At 40.2% G+C, this 21,672-nt stretch overlaps 2 protein-coding genes across 2 annotated transcripts; one reads left to right on the forward strand and one right to left on the reverse strand.

Annotated features, from left to right (window-relative positions):
- The first annotated feature begins 349 nt into the window (after window positions 1-349).
- On the forward strand, window positions 350-6,424 carry LOC139663157 (F-box only protein 40). The gene is made up of 3 exons (XM_071541720.1): window positions 350-355; window positions 1,632-3,494; window positions 6,242-6,424. The coding sequence occupies exons 1-3, from the start codon at window positions 350-352 to the stop codon at window positions 6,422-6,424; spliced, it is 2,052 nt and encodes a 683-aa protein (XP_071397821.1).
- A 1,757-nt stretch (window positions 6,425-8,181) lies between these two features.
- ttc36 (tetratricopeptide repeat domain 36) lies at window positions 8,182-10,321 on the reverse strand. Its single transcript, XM_071541719.1, has 3 exons — window positions 10,147-10,321; window positions 9,728-9,916; window positions 8,182-8,530 (listed from the first exon to the last, which is right to left on the reverse strand). Exons 1-3 carry the CDS (start codon window positions 10,289-10,291, stop codon window positions 8,262-8,264), a joined length of 603 nt encoding a protein of 200 aa, XP_071397820.1. The 5' UTR covers window positions 10,292-10,321; the 3' UTR covers window positions 8,182-8,261.
- Between the last annotated feature and the right edge of the window lie 11,351 nt (window positions 10,322-21,672).

Genomic DNA, 21,672 nt, shown 5'->3' on the forward strand with positions numbered 1-21,672 from the left:
AGAACATGATTATTATTAAAGTTTTGTAAAGTCTGCTACTGACATCTAGTGGAATGTATGAATCACCACAAATGAGACTATGCAAAAAGTACTCCTCTCAAACACTATCTATCTTTTTATTCAGCATTTATAGTTCATTATTTAACACCTCTAACAAAAACAACCCTTAAAAAACAGAGGAACCATTTGTAAAATCCTTTTAAAAAAAAAAAAGTATTTTGATTTCGTGCCATCAATCATTTTTTAAGTCTAAGTGTCCATATTTTCATGTATAGCTGTATAATTTTGGAAGGAATTATTAAAACATATATACAATTGGAACTGGAAAAGGAAGAATAAAACCTAAACCATGCAGGTTTGTTATAACAATATATATGCAGATGATGTAAAAGGGCTGATTTGAACACTCACGTTAAGTTGTTGTTTTGATTACAACGCTTGTCATATTATCACCACACACTCACAGTCCAGTAATAGTAGAGGCTGTAACTTGACCTTGCCTCTTAATGGCTGTGTGACAATGGTGCCCCGTCCCACTGGCTTGTCTGCCCCTCTGTTGTGGCTATTTATAATGTCCAGACACAGTGCAGAGGTTATTCTGAGGTGCAAGCAAACACAAGGTGACAGGCACAGTGGAACAAAGGGTGAGAAATTTTTACTGTTGATGCTGGTGTTAACCTCTCTATTTTCTAAAACAAAATATACTGTACATTTCCTCATTTTTTTCAGAATGGCTTATATTGATCTAGCTGAAAATGTAATTCCTCTTTGTATTTTAAAGGCAATATAGATAATAAAGTCTTGTTATAATAAAAACCCACAGTAAGGCATCTTTTAGTTTCTGCGGTCCTCGCCTCTGGAACAGCCTCCCAGAAGACCTGAGGGCTGCAGAGGGTGTTGACATTTTTAAAAGCAAACTCAAGACCTACCTTTTTAGTCTAGCTTTTACATCTTAATCTTGTAGGGTTTTTATCTTGTTATTATCTTGTTTTATTTGTTTTAATCTGGTCTCTGGTGTTTCCTTAGTTTGACTGTGTCCTATCAAGTTATCATCTGTGAAGTTTCCTCAGTTTTATTGTGCCTTATGAAGTTTTAGTCTGTGAAGCACTTTGTGTTACATTTGTTTGTATGAAAAGTGCTATACAAATGAATTCTGATTGACTGATTGATCGATTGATAGATATAACTTCTGAATACTTACTACTGTCAGAACAAACTTTTACAATTTTCCTTTTTTATTTCTTCTCAGATGTGTAAAAATTAACACTATCATCCCGGGTAGTAGATTTCTATCTTATTGATAAACTTTGCTATGTGTAAAAAATCAAAATGGGAAAATTTTAAAATGTTCTACTACAGTGTTTATGGCTTGAAACTCTTTTTCAGATGGTCATACCCTTGTATACATACATATAAGCCAGAATGGTAAGTGCATTTCTTTTTGCATGTTGAATTTGGGGTCAACTCAATTATTTTAACATTCATAACAAAACATAATTCTCACCTTCCTTATAAAAAAAAACAATACAATACAAAAATACAGTCAGTTTATAGTTATAGCTTTTCATTAGTTACAATATGCATCAAGAGGCATTTCAAACTTTCTGTTGAGCCATCTTTTCTCTCTGAAGGTGAAGAGCAGGAAGATCCCAGTGGGGCAGCATGAGCATTGCGACAAGTGTTACAACGTCCACTGTCAAGTCCCGGTGCAGATCTCTGTCTCATGCGTGGTCATCAAGTGCCGTAGAAACTGCGGTGCCACACTGCATATGTGCAAGGAAGAGGAGCACCTGCTTCTCTGTCCCAATGAGAAGGTCCCCTGCCTCAATGCCGGCTATGGCTGTCCCGTCTCCATGCTCCGCCGCAGACTTGCCAAGCACCTGGAGGTCTGTCCCGCCAGTGTGGTCAGCTGCTCTCAGGAGTGGAACCGTTGGCCCGTCTCGGACACTGACTCGGCCTTTTACAGAAATGTGTCCGGAGACCCACGGACCGAAGAACAACTGGACGTTGCTACGGCTCTCAGGGACCAAGAGCTGCTATTCAGGTCCATCAAGATGAAGAACGTTTTTCCTGAGCTGATGGAGGTCATTGAGGAACCGGACCTTCAAGACATGGCTGTTGGGGGCAGCAGTCCCGCAGATGGAGCTGCCAATTCTTTTGATTGTTGTGAATTTACAGAAAATGACTATGTTAGGATGGAGGATAAAGAGCTGAGTCAAGAGGAGAGGAATGCGTTGGCCAAGAATAGAAACTTAGAGAGTATTCAAAATTACAGTTCCTGGGAGGTAATGTTTAGAAAGGAGATGGAGGGATGCAAGCAAACTGTGAAAAACCTGGATAAACAAACTGATTCTTGTGGTGTAAAGGAAGAGCAAGAATCATCGAAGAGTTGCAGAGAGACAAGAGACTCACAGCAGGGTCAGGAGTATGGTGCAACTGGCCTCGCACCATGGCAAGACGGAGTCCTAGAGAGGTTAAGCAAAGAGGTCAATATTGCTGAATATAACATGTATCTGGCGCACAATGGGGCGATGCTAATTAATTTTGGCCAACTTGCTGCTTGTACCCCAAGAGAAAAGGATTTTGTTTATGGAAACCTGGAGCCCATAGAGGTTCAAACCCTCCGGTCATTTAACGTTCCCACCAGCTACCGGGCAAAACGTAATCATCTGAGGGACCCCACACGTAAGGCCAAGAGCACGCACCGAAGTGTTGACACTGCAGATTTAGGCATGTCAGTTGAAGATCTTCCCAAGAATGATGAGGTGAGCGCAACGTTGTTGTGCTCGCTGGAAAAGGAGCTGAGAGGACATCTGATCTCAGAGAGTGTGGGAATAGACGGCCTGTATGTAGATACAGGAACGCAGACGTACAACTTCGCCTCTGCTCCATTCAAGATCGATGCAACGCTTACCGACGTCCTCGCAGACAAACCCAACGGTCTTTATGTACATATTCAAGCAGAATCTGTCACCAGAAGACATAATAAAACAAGTTCGGCTTTCAATTACATCTGTGGCCACTTCTTCCGCCGCGACGAATACGGCTCTCATTTTAGGAATGTACACTCAGACATACAAGCCTGTCTGAATGGCTGGTTTGAACAACGGTGCCCTTTAGCTTACCTGGGCTGCACTTTTAGCCAGACGAGATTCCACCCTGCTGGCCACCGAGCCACGATCAAATACTGCCCAGATCTCAGCACCTTTGCCCTCCGACCAACGGTCTCTTCATCCCTCTTTGAAGGCGGGAAAACCTTCGGCCCTCAGCGAAATCGAGCACGTAATCTAGATCCCCTGAGCAGGCTGCCCTTTGAGATCCTTCAGCACATTGCTGGTTACCTTGACAGTTTTACATTATCGCAGCTAGCCCAGGTCTCCCGTCTGATGAGAGATGTGTGTGCCACGCTGTTGCAGGAGAGAGGGATGGTCTCCCTCAAGTGGGAGAAAAAGACATACTCCCACGGGGGAACCTCCTGGAAATGTCGAAAGAAAGCAAGTATCCTTTTAGATTTTCTTGTTTTTTCTTGTTTTTTTTTTATATTCTAGAAATGAATAGTTTTTGCTTGTTTTTGTTGGCTTGACTGTTTGAACCAGCTGCCAGAAACCTTTTAATTTAACTGCTGAGAGCTCATGCATCACTACTGCATCAGAAAATCAACCAGGTTTGGGGGTTTACTTTCAAAATGTAATCTCTGTAATCTGTTACAAATGTGTGATTACTTGCTCAAAACTGCAACTAGTCACACACTCACTGATCCCCGTTTTAATCAGTAATCTTAATCAGGAGTGTAATTTCTAATTAAACCAGCTCAGTAACAATCTGATTAATTTCACTGGCTTTTGGAAACAGACAAGTTAATCCATTTGGCACACTGCTGCTTGGAAAGTTGTTAATCATCAGAAATCATGATAAACCATTACTTCATGTTGTGCAAAATAATGCTGGTATGTAGAGGCCAATAATATAATAACTACTGATAATGTAATAAAACTAAATGTAATGAAGTCGATAATGTAATAAAAAGCCGATAATATAATAGATTCCTGAACTAGTAATCAAATAATGCATTGGCTTGTTAAGCATTTTTGGCTGAATAATGTAATAACCCCCACCAATGATGTATTATCACTGAAATCTCTTCAAGTGTTATGGAAAGAAGTTGTTATTTGTAAACAGTTGTGAGTGATTAGCATGGCAGTAGCAGTCACCAGTCAGGCTCTGGACAGCTAAAATCCACAGTGTCTCAGCTGAATTAGATCACTGCTTCTCTGTGAATCAGCAATGAAACTGACATGTCATATGAGCCACTGCATGTTTATACTGACTGATGGCTTACAATGTGAACTTAGGTGAACTTTAATTTATTATTCTGATGCACACTAAAAGAAAAGATCCATCAACAGCCATGCAGCTGGGAATATAGACTTACATGTCAGATTAATATTTAATAAATGCTTCTGTATCTCTTGTTATGAACAGACTTGTGAACAAATACTAAACTGAACCACATTATGACACTGTCTAGCTAGCAGCTAGCCTATCTAGCTACAGTAGTAGACTGATCTAGCAAGATTGATAGTATTGGCTGTTTTGTACAAATAGTATACTGATGTGATGTTGAAGAGACAATGTCTAATGTTTGTTTGCTTTCATTTTACTAAACAGCCGAGCTTACCTTTCAACTTGGTTCAAAAGAAGAGCAAAGCTAGCAGATAGAAAAGGAAATGGTCATGGAGGGTCAGCAGATAGTGGAGCCCCCTGACAAAAGCCACCTAGTGGTCAGAGAAAAAACTACAACCACAAAATTGTTTCTTATACATGAAGAAAATAACACTAGTTTCCATGCAGTATGTTAACTGATAACAAGATATCTTTATGGAAAAGCATGAAATCTGATGTATTTTAGAGTGGCAGAGTGAATTTCACGTTAGGTAATTGTTATAAAAGTGAAATACTTTAGTCCCAATGATTATTACTGGGAAGATTTCTCACAACTTTCATACACATTTCACTTCATGTGCAAAGCTTTTGAAGACATTTCAGACTGTTTTATTATTATTATTATTTGTTTAAGTTATTACATTATTCAGCCCAAAAATCTTTTACAAGCCAATAATGTAATGACCAGCCAATCATGTAATAAGTTATTACAATGTTGTAATGCAATTGTCAAAAATTTTATTACAAGTTGAAGCTTTTACTAGCTTTTTATTACATCATCGGCTTTATTGTGTTTAGATTTATTACATTATCTATAGTTGTAATTCAGTTAAGTTTTTTTCTTTGGTTCACTACAACTCCATCTCATCTAATCTATTATTTCCCAACCTGATGCAGTCCAGCCAGAAGACAGTGAAAGCAAAGTTACTGACTGCCATATCAGATCCCCTTCGGTATCAGACTGCATTCTGGAAACTGTCACTGGAAAATTTCAGTCGTTCATACAGCGTGACAGCTGTTGCATTGTGAACAGCCCCCTCACTCTCAGCAGTCCTCTTTCACAATATTACAAACTGAATCACAGCCACACTGGCATCGACGGGTGTGCACCTACAGATGCAGCCACTGTGGATTTCCTACGTTTTACTGCATCCTTATCCAAAAAACTGCTGCACCTTGGATCCATCCCCAGTAGGAACCGTTTGGAAAAAAAACACATTTTTGCTGTCTTTTCTGACATTGGATGTACAGGGAAAAGTAACTAGCCGGTTGAGAAGCACGAAAATTTTATCTTGCAACACACTGATTTTGTTCTACAGTACAACATTTAAAAAAAAACATCTCAGCTGCAGCACTAATACAGGATAAATCAGTGTAAATGTATAATGGGGTGGGGGGCTTTTACAATGACTATCTCTGTACTGCACTGCATCATGGGACGGAGAGCATGCCGATGATATCAGCGATCTGGAATGCCACCAAGTCCTCGCTGCCAGTAAACATGGGCACACAACAACAAGCCAGATATGCGATCAGTCACAGAAACACAGCATGTTGATAACACTGTGTGTGACAGCTGGGCATCTGTTCCCCAGCGAAAGGTATAATTTGTGTAATTTTTTAATGGGTGGATAAAAACAATAACGTCACGCACTGCTATGCGGTAAATTTACAGATATGTTGTGATCTAGATTCCAGGAGTATTACAAATGATTGTGCAGCTACAGTATATATAGATGCTGTGCCATGACAGCAGCCTCCTACACCCTACTTCAACCCTGTTCTCTGTGTTTTGCAGGTATGGGAGTTCAGCTGTCTGTTTTCCACTGTGGACAGATGGAGCTTCAGCAACACCCCCTCCATGTCAGAGCACCTGAAAGCCTGCTCCTTCTACCAGAGGGAGGAGCGCAGCGAGCCGGTGGCTTTAGCCTGCTTGGGAGAGGTCACACAGACACGTGGAAAAGTGAAGCACAAAAGATAATACCCATGGTCCCACAGCTCAGTGGGCAGACCGCAACTCTGTAACAAGATGTAACGTGTGTGTGTGTGTGTGTGTGTGTGTGTGTGTGTGTGTACCTGTAGGACTGTGAAGTGGATACAGCCTCCACATAATGGTGTTTTATTATAAAGCTGCTGTACAGAAACAGAAAGGAAGGCTGGCTGACACGTAATAATGGTTTTAATATGTGTGAAGAATTCACTTTGGCATGAACTGCAATTTCTGAGGTCTTTCATATTGTATTTGATTTGATTTTCTCAGTCTCTTTAACCTGTAATGTCACTTCAGAACAAATTGTTTTTGGTATCATCTTATTTCAATAGTTCAGTGTTGACTGGTGACTAGTTGACTAGTGTTGACTCCCAACGCCTCCTACTTTACCCTGAATGTTTTAGCCTGATTGCATGATTACTATCATATATCATATATTTTAGTCAAGAAGGCCACAAGGCTGAAACGTTATCAATTAAAGAGTATTTTCTATGGAGCTGGAGTGTGCAACACTTTTTCTTCTGTTTTCTCCTGCTTACCACCAGTGATCAGCACTTCTCTACAAAAAGATGTTTTGGTGTGCGTTACCTCTCTACTATAGACTCTCAACGATGTATCAGTAGATACTCAACAGTGCATCAGCTGACTGTAAACAGCTGCTCAAATTACTATCAATAGACTGTTGGTAGACTGTCAACAGCTTCAGTTAAGGTTAGTGTTTAGTTTAGGCATGTAAAAGAAATGGCTCAGGGTTAGTATTAGGATTGGAGTTAAGGTTAGTTTAGTTTAGTCACATAAACACTTGATTAAAGTTACAGTTAAGGTTAGGGTTAGTTGAACTTTAGGAACATAAAATAATTTGGCAAAGTTTAGTGTTAAGGTTAGGTTTAGTTTAGTCTGGGCTAGTAAAGGACAGTAAGGCAATTAACCTGGAGTGGTTGTTTGAATGCATGTTTCCTGTCTGCTGAGAATCTTGTTGACAGTCAACTGCCATATTGTAGAGTCAACAGTGGACTATCAAAATAAATTGTTACCTTCTTTTTTAATATTTTATCTCAAAGCATTTTGCGAAATGCTTCAGGATGATTATTAAAATATTTCCCTATGGGATAAATTAAGCACCTGTCGATCCATTTGTGGATTTCTAAAGCGTGTTATGCTAATAAGATAAGATAAAGTTAATGAAACTTTAATGATCCCTTTGGGCAAATCAGATATTTATAAATAAATTGATTGCTATGGTGTTTGAGGAAAAAATGGTCATCACAATTTCTAATATCAACTCATTTGTCTTTGTTTAGCATATCACAAGCACAATTATGATGTTTTTTTCTTTTTCTGTCTTATGATTAGATGCTTTGGTGAAAAAGGTATGACTGAAATAAGACTACTACTTATCTAATGGAAGAAATGCTGCTGATGGTGACTGTTTCTCAAAATATCAATACTGACATCTACTGGAGAAAAAGTGCCTGAACTCTTGGGAATGTTGACCATTATATCACACACAGGAAATAAAACTGGTACTTGAATGTTTAACATGATATTGTATTCTAAATAGATCACATTAGATAACTTACATGCTCTATGATGGGAAGACACAAATCTATGTTTCTAATTTAGACACACTGCAGTCTGTTAAGGAAAATGAGAACTCTATTCTCTGTGTGTTACAGCCATCATACAACCTGTGTTAAATCTTATTCATTTTACACATACTGCAACACACAATCACTGGAACAAAAATAACAGATCACAAACTTTATTAATCTAGTTCATAACAGAAAATGTGTGCAAGTGTGCAGTTTTGTCTCCTCAGATTGTCTCACTATTGCATCTCAGGCACTTCAGGATTGCGTAGTTTGTTGATCACCTCTGACAGCATTCGGTTGCACAGCGCGGCGTACGGATTGAGCACCACCGCCTGCTGTCGAGCAAATTCACTACCGAGTGCAGCTGCCTTCGCAAAATCTGCTCTGGCTTCATCCTCCTGGCACGCTAACCGGAGTAAAAGGCCCCTCTGCACCAGCGCCTGGCAGGCGGTTCGCCCAGTGCCACCACTCAGCGAGACGGCCCGCTCCAGGTCCTGCAGCGCACCTGAGGGGGAGAAGGGCACCGTGAGGCTCAGACATGGCTGGAAAACTGATTTTCAAAGTGCAACCTCTTACAGATTACTGAGTCTGTGCTTAAAACTGAGCTCAGTAACTAGTCTACTTTGCCAAACTTCATAGAATATGTAGTTAAAGGAACAATGACCCCAATTTACAGACTGTAATTTGAACAGTGTCATAACCATCCACAACCTGAATCTATCATTATCTCAAAATATCTATCAGGTCACAATTGAGCGTTCCTGATTAATTCAACAAGTGCAGCAATCACAAAAGTATCTCTTATCTGAATACTGTACTAAGTAATAAACCATGACATCTTCATATGAATACATTTCAATTTTACTGCTCTCTATTGCTGATTGATATAATACAGTAGTAATTCAAACTATATGCAGTACATTTTACATTTGCAACATTGTCAGGTAGATCTTTCCCTGGAAAAATCCTCTGGCGCACAGGAAGTTATGTTTATGTTATCAAAAACAACAATAGCAGTTTGTTTGGAATAGAGGAAACTTCATCAACAGAAACCCTAAGGAAAAAGTACTGCTTTGATTGGCAGGTGATCTCTGGTATGTGCAGTGCAGAAACACCACAGCAATGTGCACTTAGCACCAAAGATGTCACCAAAATCAAAGAAATAAGAAGCTGTAACTGATTACAGTAACCGTTTTTGAAATCAGAGTATTGTAATTCATGTATACACACTGTACAAAATATTAGCGACACTTACTCTTTTCATTAAGTACACTGACAAGGTGAACCCAGGTAAAAGCCGTATTATCCCTTATTTATTTCCCTTATTAAATGTACACAAATCACAAAGGAAGAGATTCAGATAAAGAGAAGCAGATGGGTTAGAGAAGGATTTTAAAGCTTTGAGACTATGTGTATTGTGCAAAAGGGGCACAAAACATCAGGTTACCCATGTAACAGACAGGTGGAAGAACCAGAAGCAAGGCTAACCCAGCTCCAGAAGTAAACACATCACACATAACACTCTTGACAAACTGCATCAGGTAGACAAAGCTCTGATGCGCCGCGCTGTGCCGGCCTCAGACATCACAGACTGATATGACGGCACACTGCAGGGTCTATGGATAGCGATCATTGTTGGAGACCTTGTTAGACACGATAGCGAGTGCAAAGTGAGGGTTATTATGGAATGTGTGGCATGTACCTGCTGTGTTCCCTTGGAGGCGTAGGGCCTGTGCCCGGTTGTTATAGGCTGAGGCTCGCTGAGGCAGAATCTGGATTGCCTGGCTGAACTGTTGAAGTGCAGTTTGCAAATCCCCAGCCTCTGCCGCTGAGACACCCTGCATCTCCAACTCTTTCACTTGCTTCAGCAACTCTGTGTCAAAGCCACTGTCTGGCAGAGGGAGATAAACAGGTTGAAAAAGCACTCAAACTCAATTGACAGGTACCGTGGCAAGGAAAACACAGAAATGTCACCCAGAACTCAACTTGGATTAAAATGTCATGTTTTTTCTAGACCAGGGATGGAATGCGTTCAAATAAATTCAATATGCTATGAAATGATAAACTTAAAAGCTCTGACATGATATGCAGAGGCACATCAAGTCAGAAGCTCACGCTCACCATCATCAGTTAATTCCTCCTCTGTGTTCAGGCCAGGGACGTCTCCAAAAGGGCTGGTGGGGTTGAATATAGCCTGGAGTACGGCTCTGTCATGTGCTGAGGCCATCGCACTGATGTCTGTGAAGGAAACCAACAAAGAAGGCATAAAAGGAAAAATCGTGACACCTAAGTTGGAGAATTCTTCCCCCCTCTACTTCCTTTTTTTTTTTTTTTTTTTTTTTACAGCCAATCAGAGTAGGGGGTGGAAGCAGGAGTGGACTTTGAGATTTCTCTGAGCCCTGAGCACATCTGTATTTGGTTAACTCAAAAATGCAGACCAGGGAGGCTGGGGATCTGCTGCTGTAATCGCAGAATGACAGAGAGAGAGAGAGAGGAGAGAGAGAGAGAGAGAAAGAGAGAGAGAGAGAAATTATTTTGTGAGAGATATTTGATCAGATCATTTCTGCCTGATGCAAATTGCTGAATATGACAAATTAGTGGGTCATATATAGTTTATGTTAATCTCCTTTGCCCTGCAGGAGAAAAATCTACCCAACATCTGCATTTTAAGCAGGATTTCATCTCTGTATTTCCATATTTTCATAGTCACACTTGTTCAGTCAATTTTTGCAATTCGAGGTGCGTTACACCTCAATATAGTGTATCGCTCTGGTGTAGTTTACACAGTTGGCTTTCATGTCTCTAAATAACAGTTGTGTCATTTGGTATGAAATCAGGCGTGTTATTTAGGAACAAATTATGAATTGAAGTGACAACCTGACAAAAGATGTTTTGGGAAGGCTGGCAGAAGGGAATGAAACAAAGACATTCTGGAAAAAAGTGATAGAAAAAACACATGACTGGAAAAACATCATAGATCCAGGAAAAAGTCACAACATAATGAAACAGCAGATAGGGAGGGTTACAGTGGCAAAATGAAGAGCATCAGTGCAGAACAGACTCGGGCATGAGGCAATATATAATAATAATAATAGGTTCAAGAAAGAAGTGCAGGTGCATTTAACATTAGGCAGATAACTGTGGGCGAACAACAGATATCACTGCAAGGACAAACAGATAGCAGCCATATAGCAAGGGATACAAGCGCAGGTGAGATTGATCAAAACACGAAGATAGAACATGGAGACAGTGGGTTGTCAGAGTTGTCATTCGGTTAGAAAGTAACTGCAAGTATCCCAAGGAAAATGTGTGTAACTGAGTCATGGAGATAAAAATGGTTCCAGCTCAAAGCCTTTTTCGGCTCATTCCAGTTGCTGGCAGCAGCGATCTGGAACAAGGCAGCGCTCATGGAGGTGTGGGCTTTGGGGACTTTTAAAAGGGATGAGGCAGATCTGGTGCTGAAGGTAGTAGTGGAAGCTCAAAGTTTGTCAAGTACCAGGGAGACCAGGGTTTGGGATTTTTCATTAGTTTGTACTTTTGTTATAGTTTAAAATTTTTATTTTAATTTCAGCTTAGTTTTAGTTCGTTTTCAGTGAGTCCTTTTTAATTTGTATTTATTTTTTTTGCAAATGTATAGTTTAAGTTTAGTTTTTATTTAGTTCCAGTTCTTGTTTTAGCACTTTTGGTATTTTTTTAAAGGGACAAGTTCAGAACAAGTATTTTGTATGTTTGCAACAGGTATTATGTAATCTATCTATCTATATAAATGATTTTTTTTTTTATTTTATGTACGTACATTTTTCAATACATCCTCAAATCATTTCAATTTGGAACCACTCTCTGCCCATTTTGTTTTTTTCTCACAAAGTCAGATTTTTATTTTATTTTGCTTATACCATAACTTTTTAACACCTAGTTTTCGCCTTTAGTTTTAGTTTATGATAATGACCTTAGAGGAGTCAAGCCAAGATGGATTTAAATTAACTTAAATGTAAATAAGTAGATTTGATGTCACATGTAGGTACATAATGATGGCTTATTTACAGAGGGTATGTCTTATATGGAGTAGCAGTGGAGTAGTGGTGGCAAACCCAGCGGTGGTGGTACATAATATCTTGTCAGCTGAAGAGCCCCCTCGCCTACTTATCTGCGAATCATGTCACTATTATCAAGCATGGAGAGGATGGTCATCTAGATTGGGGGGAGTTTGTCTGATTGGGTCAAAGATGAGAGCTTCTGATATGGAAAGACAAGCTGCACGTTTGGCTCTAGCTTAGAAATCTGATTGATTGAAGGGAGGGTTGAACCACAAACCTCCTTTAGTGTTGAGAAGACTGTATTGTGTTCCATTTGAAAAAAGACATTGCATTTAGAAAATAATGCTGCTAGGAACCTGGAAATACATGTTATTTAACTAACAAAGCCTAGTCAAATCTCTCTGTGGTGGAAGGACCTCACCAACTTTTTGGTAGTTTGGCCCATTCGTCACTTTACCCAATATGGCACCAAAATCTTCTCTGTGAGTCTGGTAGATAGCTGTATCCAGTGCACATGCTAACGCTTTAGCATATTGTGGAAGAAAATTCAACATATGTATTAACAGCTGAACTGGGGTCACCTCAGGGAATGTACGGTTTCATTATGTATGGTCACCTCACTGTAACCCTTGTGCCATAACTTACTATGCCAGAGGTCTTGTTGTCAGAGTGGCTCCTGGATGTCTCTGAAGTGTCTATGGAAGCTCTAACTTAAGAGATAACATGTCTTACTCTACTTTGGTGACCTGTTTTAATGTCAGCACATTCTGTACGTCCTTCAATCTCTTTCTCTTCGAAGAAGTGTATGTAGCCTCCTGCTGTGTGCATCTTTTCCTCTCATGAGACTCCTTTTAATAAATATATATTCAAATAAGAAAAAAAAGCTGGATGGTTAGTACATACATTTAAACTCGACAGGCTTGTTTGGGGGATTGGTAAAATAGACAAAATTCTACAAAAAAGAATGTACTCTGGAACAGAGACTGGAGACACAGAGATGATTTTGTTGGCAGTCTGTTCATCAGATATTAGGTAGGTGACCAATGGACCAAACTCCAAGTTGGTGTAGTGTCATGGTTGTGCTTTTGAAATGGTTTGATTGGAATTGGACTAGACTGGTTTGTCACCAAGACTTGTGGCTTCAAGGTAGGAGAAATGCTCCTCCCAAGAAGAGGCTATAGTCCTTGCTAGCATGAATGACACCTGCAACACTGGTGCCAGGACCTGGATCACATGTTGAGCCAAGGTCTTCAGCTGGGGTCATCGCTGTGGCGTTTAATGGGTTTATGCAAGGGACTGTAAGAAAGCAGAACAAGTTTATCGCTTTGGAAGAATTACTTGCCTCATCCAATTCAAGAGCGTTCTTTGAAATGGTTTGTTGTGCAGTGTGTTCAGGATTTGTGAGTTTGAGACTAGAGACAATCATTCTGCAAGGACGCTACCCTGAATGACACCTGCTTGACTAATGCTGTAAGTTTTAAGTATTTAATTTAAATGTCTACTTCTGCAATTCTGCAAATTATGTATTCTGTAGCCATTCCCAGACTTAATTTAGCTGTGAGAAGAAAATCTGATCTGGACAAATTACTGCAAGGTTTTAAAAGGCAATTAAAAACCTTAGACAGAATGGTTATTTGCTTGGATGATAAAAATCCAAGAGGATTAAAATAGAGCTTCATGATTGCCGGGTAGGGAGAAGTTTTCTTTTCTACCACTTGAGAGAGCTCTCGCCACTTTCATTTCTGCCAACGCTCCTCTTCCCCATTCACCATGTCAGCACAGACAGTTTGATCCTGCAGGACTTCCATTTTCCACAGGGTAATAAGAGTTAAAGAGTGAGGGCTAGGCTATCATGTTCACGGTCACTCGGTAAGCAGCAGATTTTCTGCAGAAGCACAGTGTGTCCCCCATGGCCTCCCCTATAGTGCAAAAGTGGAGAAGCAATTGTGTGAGGATTATCAGTCTCCCATTACTGCAAATGTCACTGCATCAGCACCACTCAACCTGATTATGTCAATAGGGAAACACATTGGCAGTGTTCACAGACTCCAAAACCAAGAGCTGAATGGACGGAGTTGCTTCTGCCGTAGGCCAAGAGGGAAATTAGGGTTAGGGTCCCCATTCACCTTCATGAGATAATCAAGAATGGTTGACCTCAGTGTTAGTAGTGCTGTAAAACTTAATACCAACACATACCAATGAAGACATTCCTTCGTATTTCCTTTAAACGATGCATGCCAGGACCCCAGATAGATAAAATCTGACTGCAACAGCAGAGTATAAATAATGGAACAGCATTTACTGAACTGCTAATAGTGAATGAGACAACATAATTACTCATTAGCTGTTTTGGAGACAGAAATCCTTTGGACATTTCTTAAAGGGCTAATACAAAATCCCCCAATGGATCTTTGTTTTTTAAGTAAAGCCAAGTACAAAACACACCAGAGAGAATTTCTTGGTTGGTTCATCGTTTTTCTCTTTTTTATGAATCCCTAACAAAAGCAAGTTCAAAAACAAGGACAAATATCTCTACTGTACAGATGAGCAGTAGTACAGTAATATAAAAATAAAAAATAACATCAAATAAAATAACGGCTACTGTAGTACTGTATATTTTCCTTTTCTTTTACTCTTTTCCCAGCTACAGTGTTGCTTCATAACGTCTGGTGAAGAAAGGGACTTGGATATCATAATAACCCTGAGAGGCTTTAGCTTTGCTTCGCTACTGTCTGTGAATCTGACATCAAAGCTTGGGCTCCTAATCCCTCTGCCCTGTGGAGGTAAACAGGGGCGCGTGTGTCGATACCTGGCCCGTTGCAATGACGAGGGACTATCGCGTGCTGTGTGGGGGCACTCTGAGCTGGATTAGAACAAAGTAATCCGCTCTGTGGAGAGGCAGGGAATAACAGAAGAGGTGCTAGAGGTTAAGCAAATAAACAATGTGTTCCTTTTATGGGAAATCTTTGGCAACACCCTCCTCGCTACATGTGCTACTTCCTATCTCTCTCACAGTAGCCGCTCGCACACAGATACACAAACGCGCAAATTGGAGTTTTAGTCAAACATTTCACACAGGCGGAGGTAGAAATATTCTCATTGGTTGAATTAAACCTCAGTGGGCGGAGCCAAAGAACCATAGTTTTTCTGGCTAAGGGTTAGGGTTTGTTAACTTTTCTAGTGTGTTAGCATCCCAGTTAGACTGAAGCCCAGTGAAAAAGGCTAGAGGTAAGAGATGGGAGATAATACTATAAAGTCAAGCACCCTTGGTACTGAAAAATTGCAATTTAGCTATACTAAGTTATCTATGTTAGCTAGTTAGCCTAGCTGGCCTTCCAAGTTCCAACTAGCCATACAAGCCTACTAGTCTAGGCTTGTATGGCTAGTTTGAACTTGAAAGAAGGTTAGCAGGCTAGCTAACTAGCTTACCTATAGCTACGTAGCAAAGATCATGAATTCCATGGTCATGAACGAATGAAAACAAGTCATTGGTATTTAAAAAAAAAAGTTACCTGTGTTTTGACCAGTTTTTTTTTCCAGTACCTAAAAAATGTGGTTTATTGAGGTTGAACACAACCAAAACGATTTCTGCCTCCAGAGCAGCTCTGCCTCTGAAGTGTTTGTATAACTAAAACTCCAATTTGCTAAATATAGCCGACAGTATGTGCACACACTCACTCGGTCACTCACTCACTCACTCACACAAACAACTTTTCCAACCAACCATGATTAAAACCATGATTGCATCAACCAAGGCACTGAGGAGAAACAAAACAGACCGAATAGCAATTTTAGGATTTGGGATATCTGGACAGGTAACCGTAATGTTTTCCTACAGTAATGTGGTGGAGCGTAGCCGGAACTGTCATAATGAACCATGGATGATTTATGGTTTACTTGGGCAAAAACAGAGAAATTTAAGTGGAGCTGGCTGCTTTGTTAGAACTGTTGTGCCACCAGAGTCCCCGGCTGATAGAGAACACAACGCCGAAACTTCAGAACAAGACTAAAACTGGTGAGGCAAACCACTTTATATATTTCCCCAGGCTAACGTACACTTGGGGCCTTGTGTGTTTTAAGGGTGCTGAATGAAATGTGAATTTGGGGTGGAGTGGGAGGGCCGGGAGGGGCAATCATACTATAAGCTAGTGTTAATTATTTAGAATGCTTGAATTTTGCATGGCTGATTATACCACCAAGATGTCAGAGAGGCAACATTCAACTTCCGTTCCAGGCAAATCAGACAAAACTTTTTCAAAATTGTTTGTTGTCAAATAACCTGGCATGTCTGATTCACAGAAACACTTTATGAGGTGACCATGTATCTGCTTATTGCTAACATTATTGTCCACGATTCTACAGTTGGGGATATTTTTTGATTATTTCCCTTTCAGTAGCTGTAGTCTGCATGCGTTATAACATCTAGTGCTGCACACAAAGGGACGGCACTGCTGAGTAGTGAGGCACAACAACATTCAGATCCATGCCTTGATTCAAATTGATATTGGTCTTTTTTGTTGATGCAAATGTATCCTTGAATCCTCTGAACATAAAGAACAGATACAAGCTCAAAGCTGTGTGACTGAGGTTATGTCTAGAATACTCAAGTACTCTCCAAACCCACTTCATAGAATTTGTGATTCGGACAAAGACATTTTCATCTATATCAGAAACAATAAACACCATAGAGGTTATCACTGAGTCTGATCCCAGCAAAACGGATAATATCAAATCCGTTGTGAAATGACGGCTTCTACTTTCAGACTACTGTTTGGTAGATAACAATAGACCTTACCATCTTCAGCAGGATGGAATTCACATTCTGTGATGTGATATGGTGTTTTATGTACTGCTGTCCTATCAGTGCACAAATAAATGTCTGTACAACAATTTACTTTGTTATCTCATTGTTATTGTCCATGTTATTGTCCATTTTATTGTTTTTAGAGTTTTTCCTTGTCTTCACTGACAGTCTGAGGTTGATGGTGCCGGTCAAGCTAGGCTAGTCTAGGGAGGGTAGGTAGGCATGTTATGTCTTCCAACATGCTATCTTTTCCCTTGTGCTTTGTTTTGTTTCCTTTGGTTTTATTTTGTTGTACACTGCATTGCATCATGTTGTTCTGTGATTGATTGTTGATTAGTTAGATCTAGGTTGTCCTTTGACACATGCTTTTGTGATGAAGGGCTTTATACAGTAAATAAACCTGACTTGACTTGACAATGCATGTACGCTGCTGTCTTTCATTTTCTCACAATATTGAAAAAAACTGAGGAGGAGACGACTAAAAAATTTAACTCAAAATCCATCCATCTGGGCCAACAATATGCCACTGTTTGTTCCCAAAGAGGCTTCCCCTGCTCAAATCAATGAATGAGACAATACCCAGAGTGCTTGGCTTTAGCTTCTTTTGAGCAGCACAAAGGAGAGCTGTAAGCTGGCTAGCAGCACTTTCTTTGGCAACGCCTATCCTCTAAAACTTGGTAACACCGATCCCAGATGGTACACCTGCATGTGCGACCTGCAGGGGCTGCTTATCATCGCAGATACTGAGGCACTGTAGGGCTGCTTGTGTCGCTACCATTTGCCCATTCAAAAAAAAAAAAGAAAATACAGATTGCAATATCAGCCTTATAATGTGAACAGCTAACAATGCACACATTCGATTCTAACCTGTAAATTTGCCAACAAAGATGCTTTATCTTTATTAATCTGTTGTACTAAATTTGTTTTTGTTTTCTAAATTACTTGTATTATCTTCATTACTGTGTTTTATTCTTATCTACTTCACTGTATATCCTCTCCTCCAGTTTCCCAGTGCAGATCATTAAAGTATAATCTCCTTTAAGTATTATTATCATGATTATGATTATTATGATTATTATCATCGTTGTTGTTGTTGTTGTATTGTTTGTTGTTATTGTTGACAGCGTTGTTGATGGCTTTCCTGATGTTATTGTTGTTGATATTGTTGCTGTTGTTCCAACATTTCCAACAGCACCAGAACATCAGTAAATAAAAGCACGAGCAGCATCCTATCTATAGGCTCAGTGAAAATGTTCCTTTTATCTCCGATTTCCCCTATATGAGTGTGTCATAGATCTGGGCTCATCCTTTTTCCCACTGGGTTGACAGCAGAAACACACACACATACAGACTCACACACACACACTTTCTAAAACAGACGTCACACAGCTATTCGATCGATGTTATTCCTCAGATCATCTGATCGTTCTGTCTGGATTTATGACCATGAGACTCTCCCACAGCGCGCCATAAGAGACATGGGACTATAGAATGTAATTCTGAAGCAAAACATCAAAACGCCCCTTTGACAATGAAGGACCGGCTGACTTTTAGGACAGTATTCAAGGTAACTTTGGGAGACGCAGTGGCTTTGTCTGGTATAGAGCTGAAGGCACACTGAAATAAACAGCGTCGGTGTCAGTCAGCATGTTAAAGCACAATTAAATATTCTGTCAGTTCACAAATTCTGGCTTGATTTCAAAGTCAGTATAGAGAAGCTCACAGTTGGGTTTCTCACACCTGACAGATCAGCATCAGATTATTTTCAGACTGTTCATAATCTGACTAATCCAATAAATAATCAAATACAAAATAATCAGACAAATAACCATTTACAAAGTATTACATCATACGTGCATCAGCAGAGGAGGAGAAGCAATATAAAATGCTGGCCCACTTGCATTCATCCCTGGAAAGCACGCATCCACCTACCAGCATATTTCTCATGCATTTTTTAGAGTCAACTGTTCTCATGCCAGGATGCACTTGAGAGGGCCTATCTGGTCTTTGTGAGAAGCTATCTGCATGTCTTTAAAGTCTTATATTAGAAAGTTAAATGAGCACATGAATATCCCCAGAGATCGTTTACCTGCATTGGATAGAAAATAAGATTTTTATGGTGGAGCAGACATTACAATGCAGCCGCAAAGTAGAATGGATTGCCCTGGTCCAAAGCTTATTTAACACTTGATGTCGTGCGGCTACATCATTTGTGCAGGCGGGATAACTCATTTGGAAAATGAAAAGTCCCTTGGAGTGATGTGTGAGATCTAATCGGCCGCAATATTGTATGGTTTGTAGATTATCCCTTGTCAGCCAGTTCACCGGGTGCAAAAGCGGCTGGTTAATGTGTCAGGCTGGATTGTTTGAGGGACTAGGCATAGCAGTGCAAGAGGCTGAAATTTGTTTTTCATAAAGAACCATCTCATTACAAAGAGAGATTGTTCACTTTTCATCTTATCTGCGGAACTGTCTAAACGGCTTTGGCAAATACAAAATATAAGAAAGAGAAGCAACCAGAAAACAGAAGATTCTCTTTGCTGCACACCACCCAGCACACCCGTTACCCAACTAGCACGTTTGTTGATGTAGTTTTGCATATTGACCAAAGGATGGAGCCCAAAGACAGAGCTTTCTTGTCCTGCAGGTCACTTCAAGGGATTCTCGCTCAGTGAGGTTCATGCACGAGCACTAAATAAAACATGATACTTCTCACATGCCCTAAGCTATACCACAACATCAAGACTTCATTTCACCGCTGTCTGCTGCATCTGATTTTTTTTTTCTTTTAGCATTGAAATACACAAAGGGCTTATCACTTAGAGCAAGGTCTTATTTTGTGTGTATGTTGTGTTATTTTGTGAGAACTCCAAGGCAGTTTCCATTAATATAGGTCAACAAGGTATTAATAGAAACAACATGGAAAAACATTTATGGTGAAATTACTGGCCTCTTTCTTTGGTGACTCATCACATTTATATCTTGAGGCGCCACTGTTTTCATCCGGCTCGGGTCTTTCTGGAGCTGTCCGCCCCCTCCCTGCTCCCATGTAAATACAGTTGTTTGTTATGAGCTGTAGTCCCAGCTAAAGGTTGGAGGCAGTGACCTCAGTCCAGCTCTAATTAATCAACAGAGCAGGGCGACGTCCCACACCATTAACCTTACAGGAGTGAGAGGTTCATAAATGGCACAGGCTGGACCTGCATGGGAGAGGGAGCCCCAGGTTTCACGAAATCACTCTTTGCTGGTGGTTTCTACTTAACTATAAAATCAGCATCTACCTATCCATGTTACTCCAGAGAGTCATCTTCTCATCAGTAATGTATTCTGTTCTCAGCAAGTAAATTGCCTTGTGTTTTTTTTTTCATCTTTATTACCCAGGGAGCTTTGGTTGAGCTTGCATGCTCTTTTGTCAGCAAAGCCCTGCCTCATTTTCATAGAACTGCACACATTCAAACCTGGGAGCTGCCCAGTACAACCTTGGTCTGGACGATATATCGTATAATATCAATATTGTGATATGAGACTAGATATTTGGTGCCTTCAAATGGGGTCGTGTTTACCGTGTTCACGAGAAGAGTCCATATGAACGCCCCCCTCCTGTGGTATTCACGATTTCAGAAGTGGAAATTTTCAGAAAGCTCCGAGTTCACGAGTTGTGACGTGTTTGTTGACGTTTTCAGAAATGGCGGAGGCCATGGAAGTTCATTTTTCGGTGGATGGTAAGTTAATATATTGTAATTTTAGTCGTATAGAGTTTTTCTTAGTGATTTTATAATATGTCTTAGGAAAATTCCCTATTCCCAACGGCCTCATCTTTTTCCTCTGTCCTTATGCCTTTGCATTTCCTGCATTACGTTACCTGCTCGCTAGCTAGCTAAATTGTGAGCCTCAGTGGCTTCTAGACACCGACTAGCAGCGTTGCCTAGCAGCAGTGCTCTCACGACTTAACCACTTGAACGCCAAGCATATCGTGTACACGACTTCTTACGACTTGTCGTAACCACAAGCTCACAAGTTCCCTTTGAAGGCAGCAATTGTCTGGGATTTTGGTTGTCGCAATATTGTGAAATAACTTAAATGTTACTTCTTCCTGGTCTTAAATGCTGTGATACAATTTTCTGTTCTGGCTGAGTAAAGTGAACAATAATTGCCTTTACCTGCTCATCAAATCCACATTACTCATTACTGATCACACATTACTGATTACTAATGATCATTACTAACTTTCAGAATTTTCTTGTGTGTAAATATCTTATGAAAGCACAAATACTCTTCCCCAAAATATTGTCACATTATCGATATCGAGGTATTCGGTTTAAAATATCATGATATTTGATTTTGTCAATATAGTACACCTACAGTCCTCTAATTGGCCAATGAGCAGCTTCACTGCAGCAGTTGGAGGTTAAATACCTTGCTCATGAGCGGCTGGACAAAAGTAATTGAGGAAGGAGAGACCATTTCTCATTCACTTTCCCAGCTGGTCCAGAATTCAAACCTAAGTCCATTTCTCAAGGGTCTGAGAATCGGCAGGAAAAAATAACCATCTGTTTCACAATTGTCTTGTGTACTGTTAATGGGAATAGGGAGAAGGTGAAAACACAGAGCACAGAAAGGTATACTGTCAGGTACAAAACTGATCTGAAAATCAGTGAAGCACCGAATTGTGCTCTACTTCACTTCTCCGTAATGGGTCTCTGGCAATGCTTATCCGTAGGAGCTTAGTCACTGCTGATTTGAATTTGCTTCATCTATATGGAAACAATGTTCCTGTATCAAGCAATCATAGTGTGCAGATCAAGG

The sequence above is a fragment of the Centroberyx affinis genome, unplaced genomic scaffold, assembly GCF_046629955.1.
Source record: "Centroberyx affinis isolate AG114_WGS23_722 - 3 ecotype Tasmania unplaced genomic scaffold, CSIRO-AGI_Caff_v1 ptg003934l_1, whole genome shotgun sequence".
Classification (NCBI taxonomy): domain Eukaryota; kingdom Metazoa; phylum Chordata; class Actinopteri; order Beryciformes; family Berycidae; genus Centroberyx; species Centroberyx affinis.

Coding starts and splice junctions, on each gene's coding strand:
- ttc36 (XM_071541719.1), bottom strand. CDS start 10,291: ATGCCTTCTTTGTTGGTTTCCTTCACAGACATCAGTGCGATGGCCTCA. Junction 9,917..10,146: donor GGAGGAATTAACTGATGATG/GTGAGCGTGAGC, acceptor TCCCTCTGCCAG/ACAGTGGCTTTGACACAGAG. Junction 8,531..9,727: donor CCTCCAAGGGAACACAGCAG/GTACATGCCACA, acceptor TCTCCCCCTCAG/GTGCGCTGCAGGACCTGGAG.
- LOC139663157 (XM_071541720.1), top strand. Junction 3,495..6,241: donor CCTGGAAATGTCGAAAGAAA/GCAAGTATCCTT, acceptor TGTGTTTTGCAG/GTATGGGAGTTCAGCTGTCT.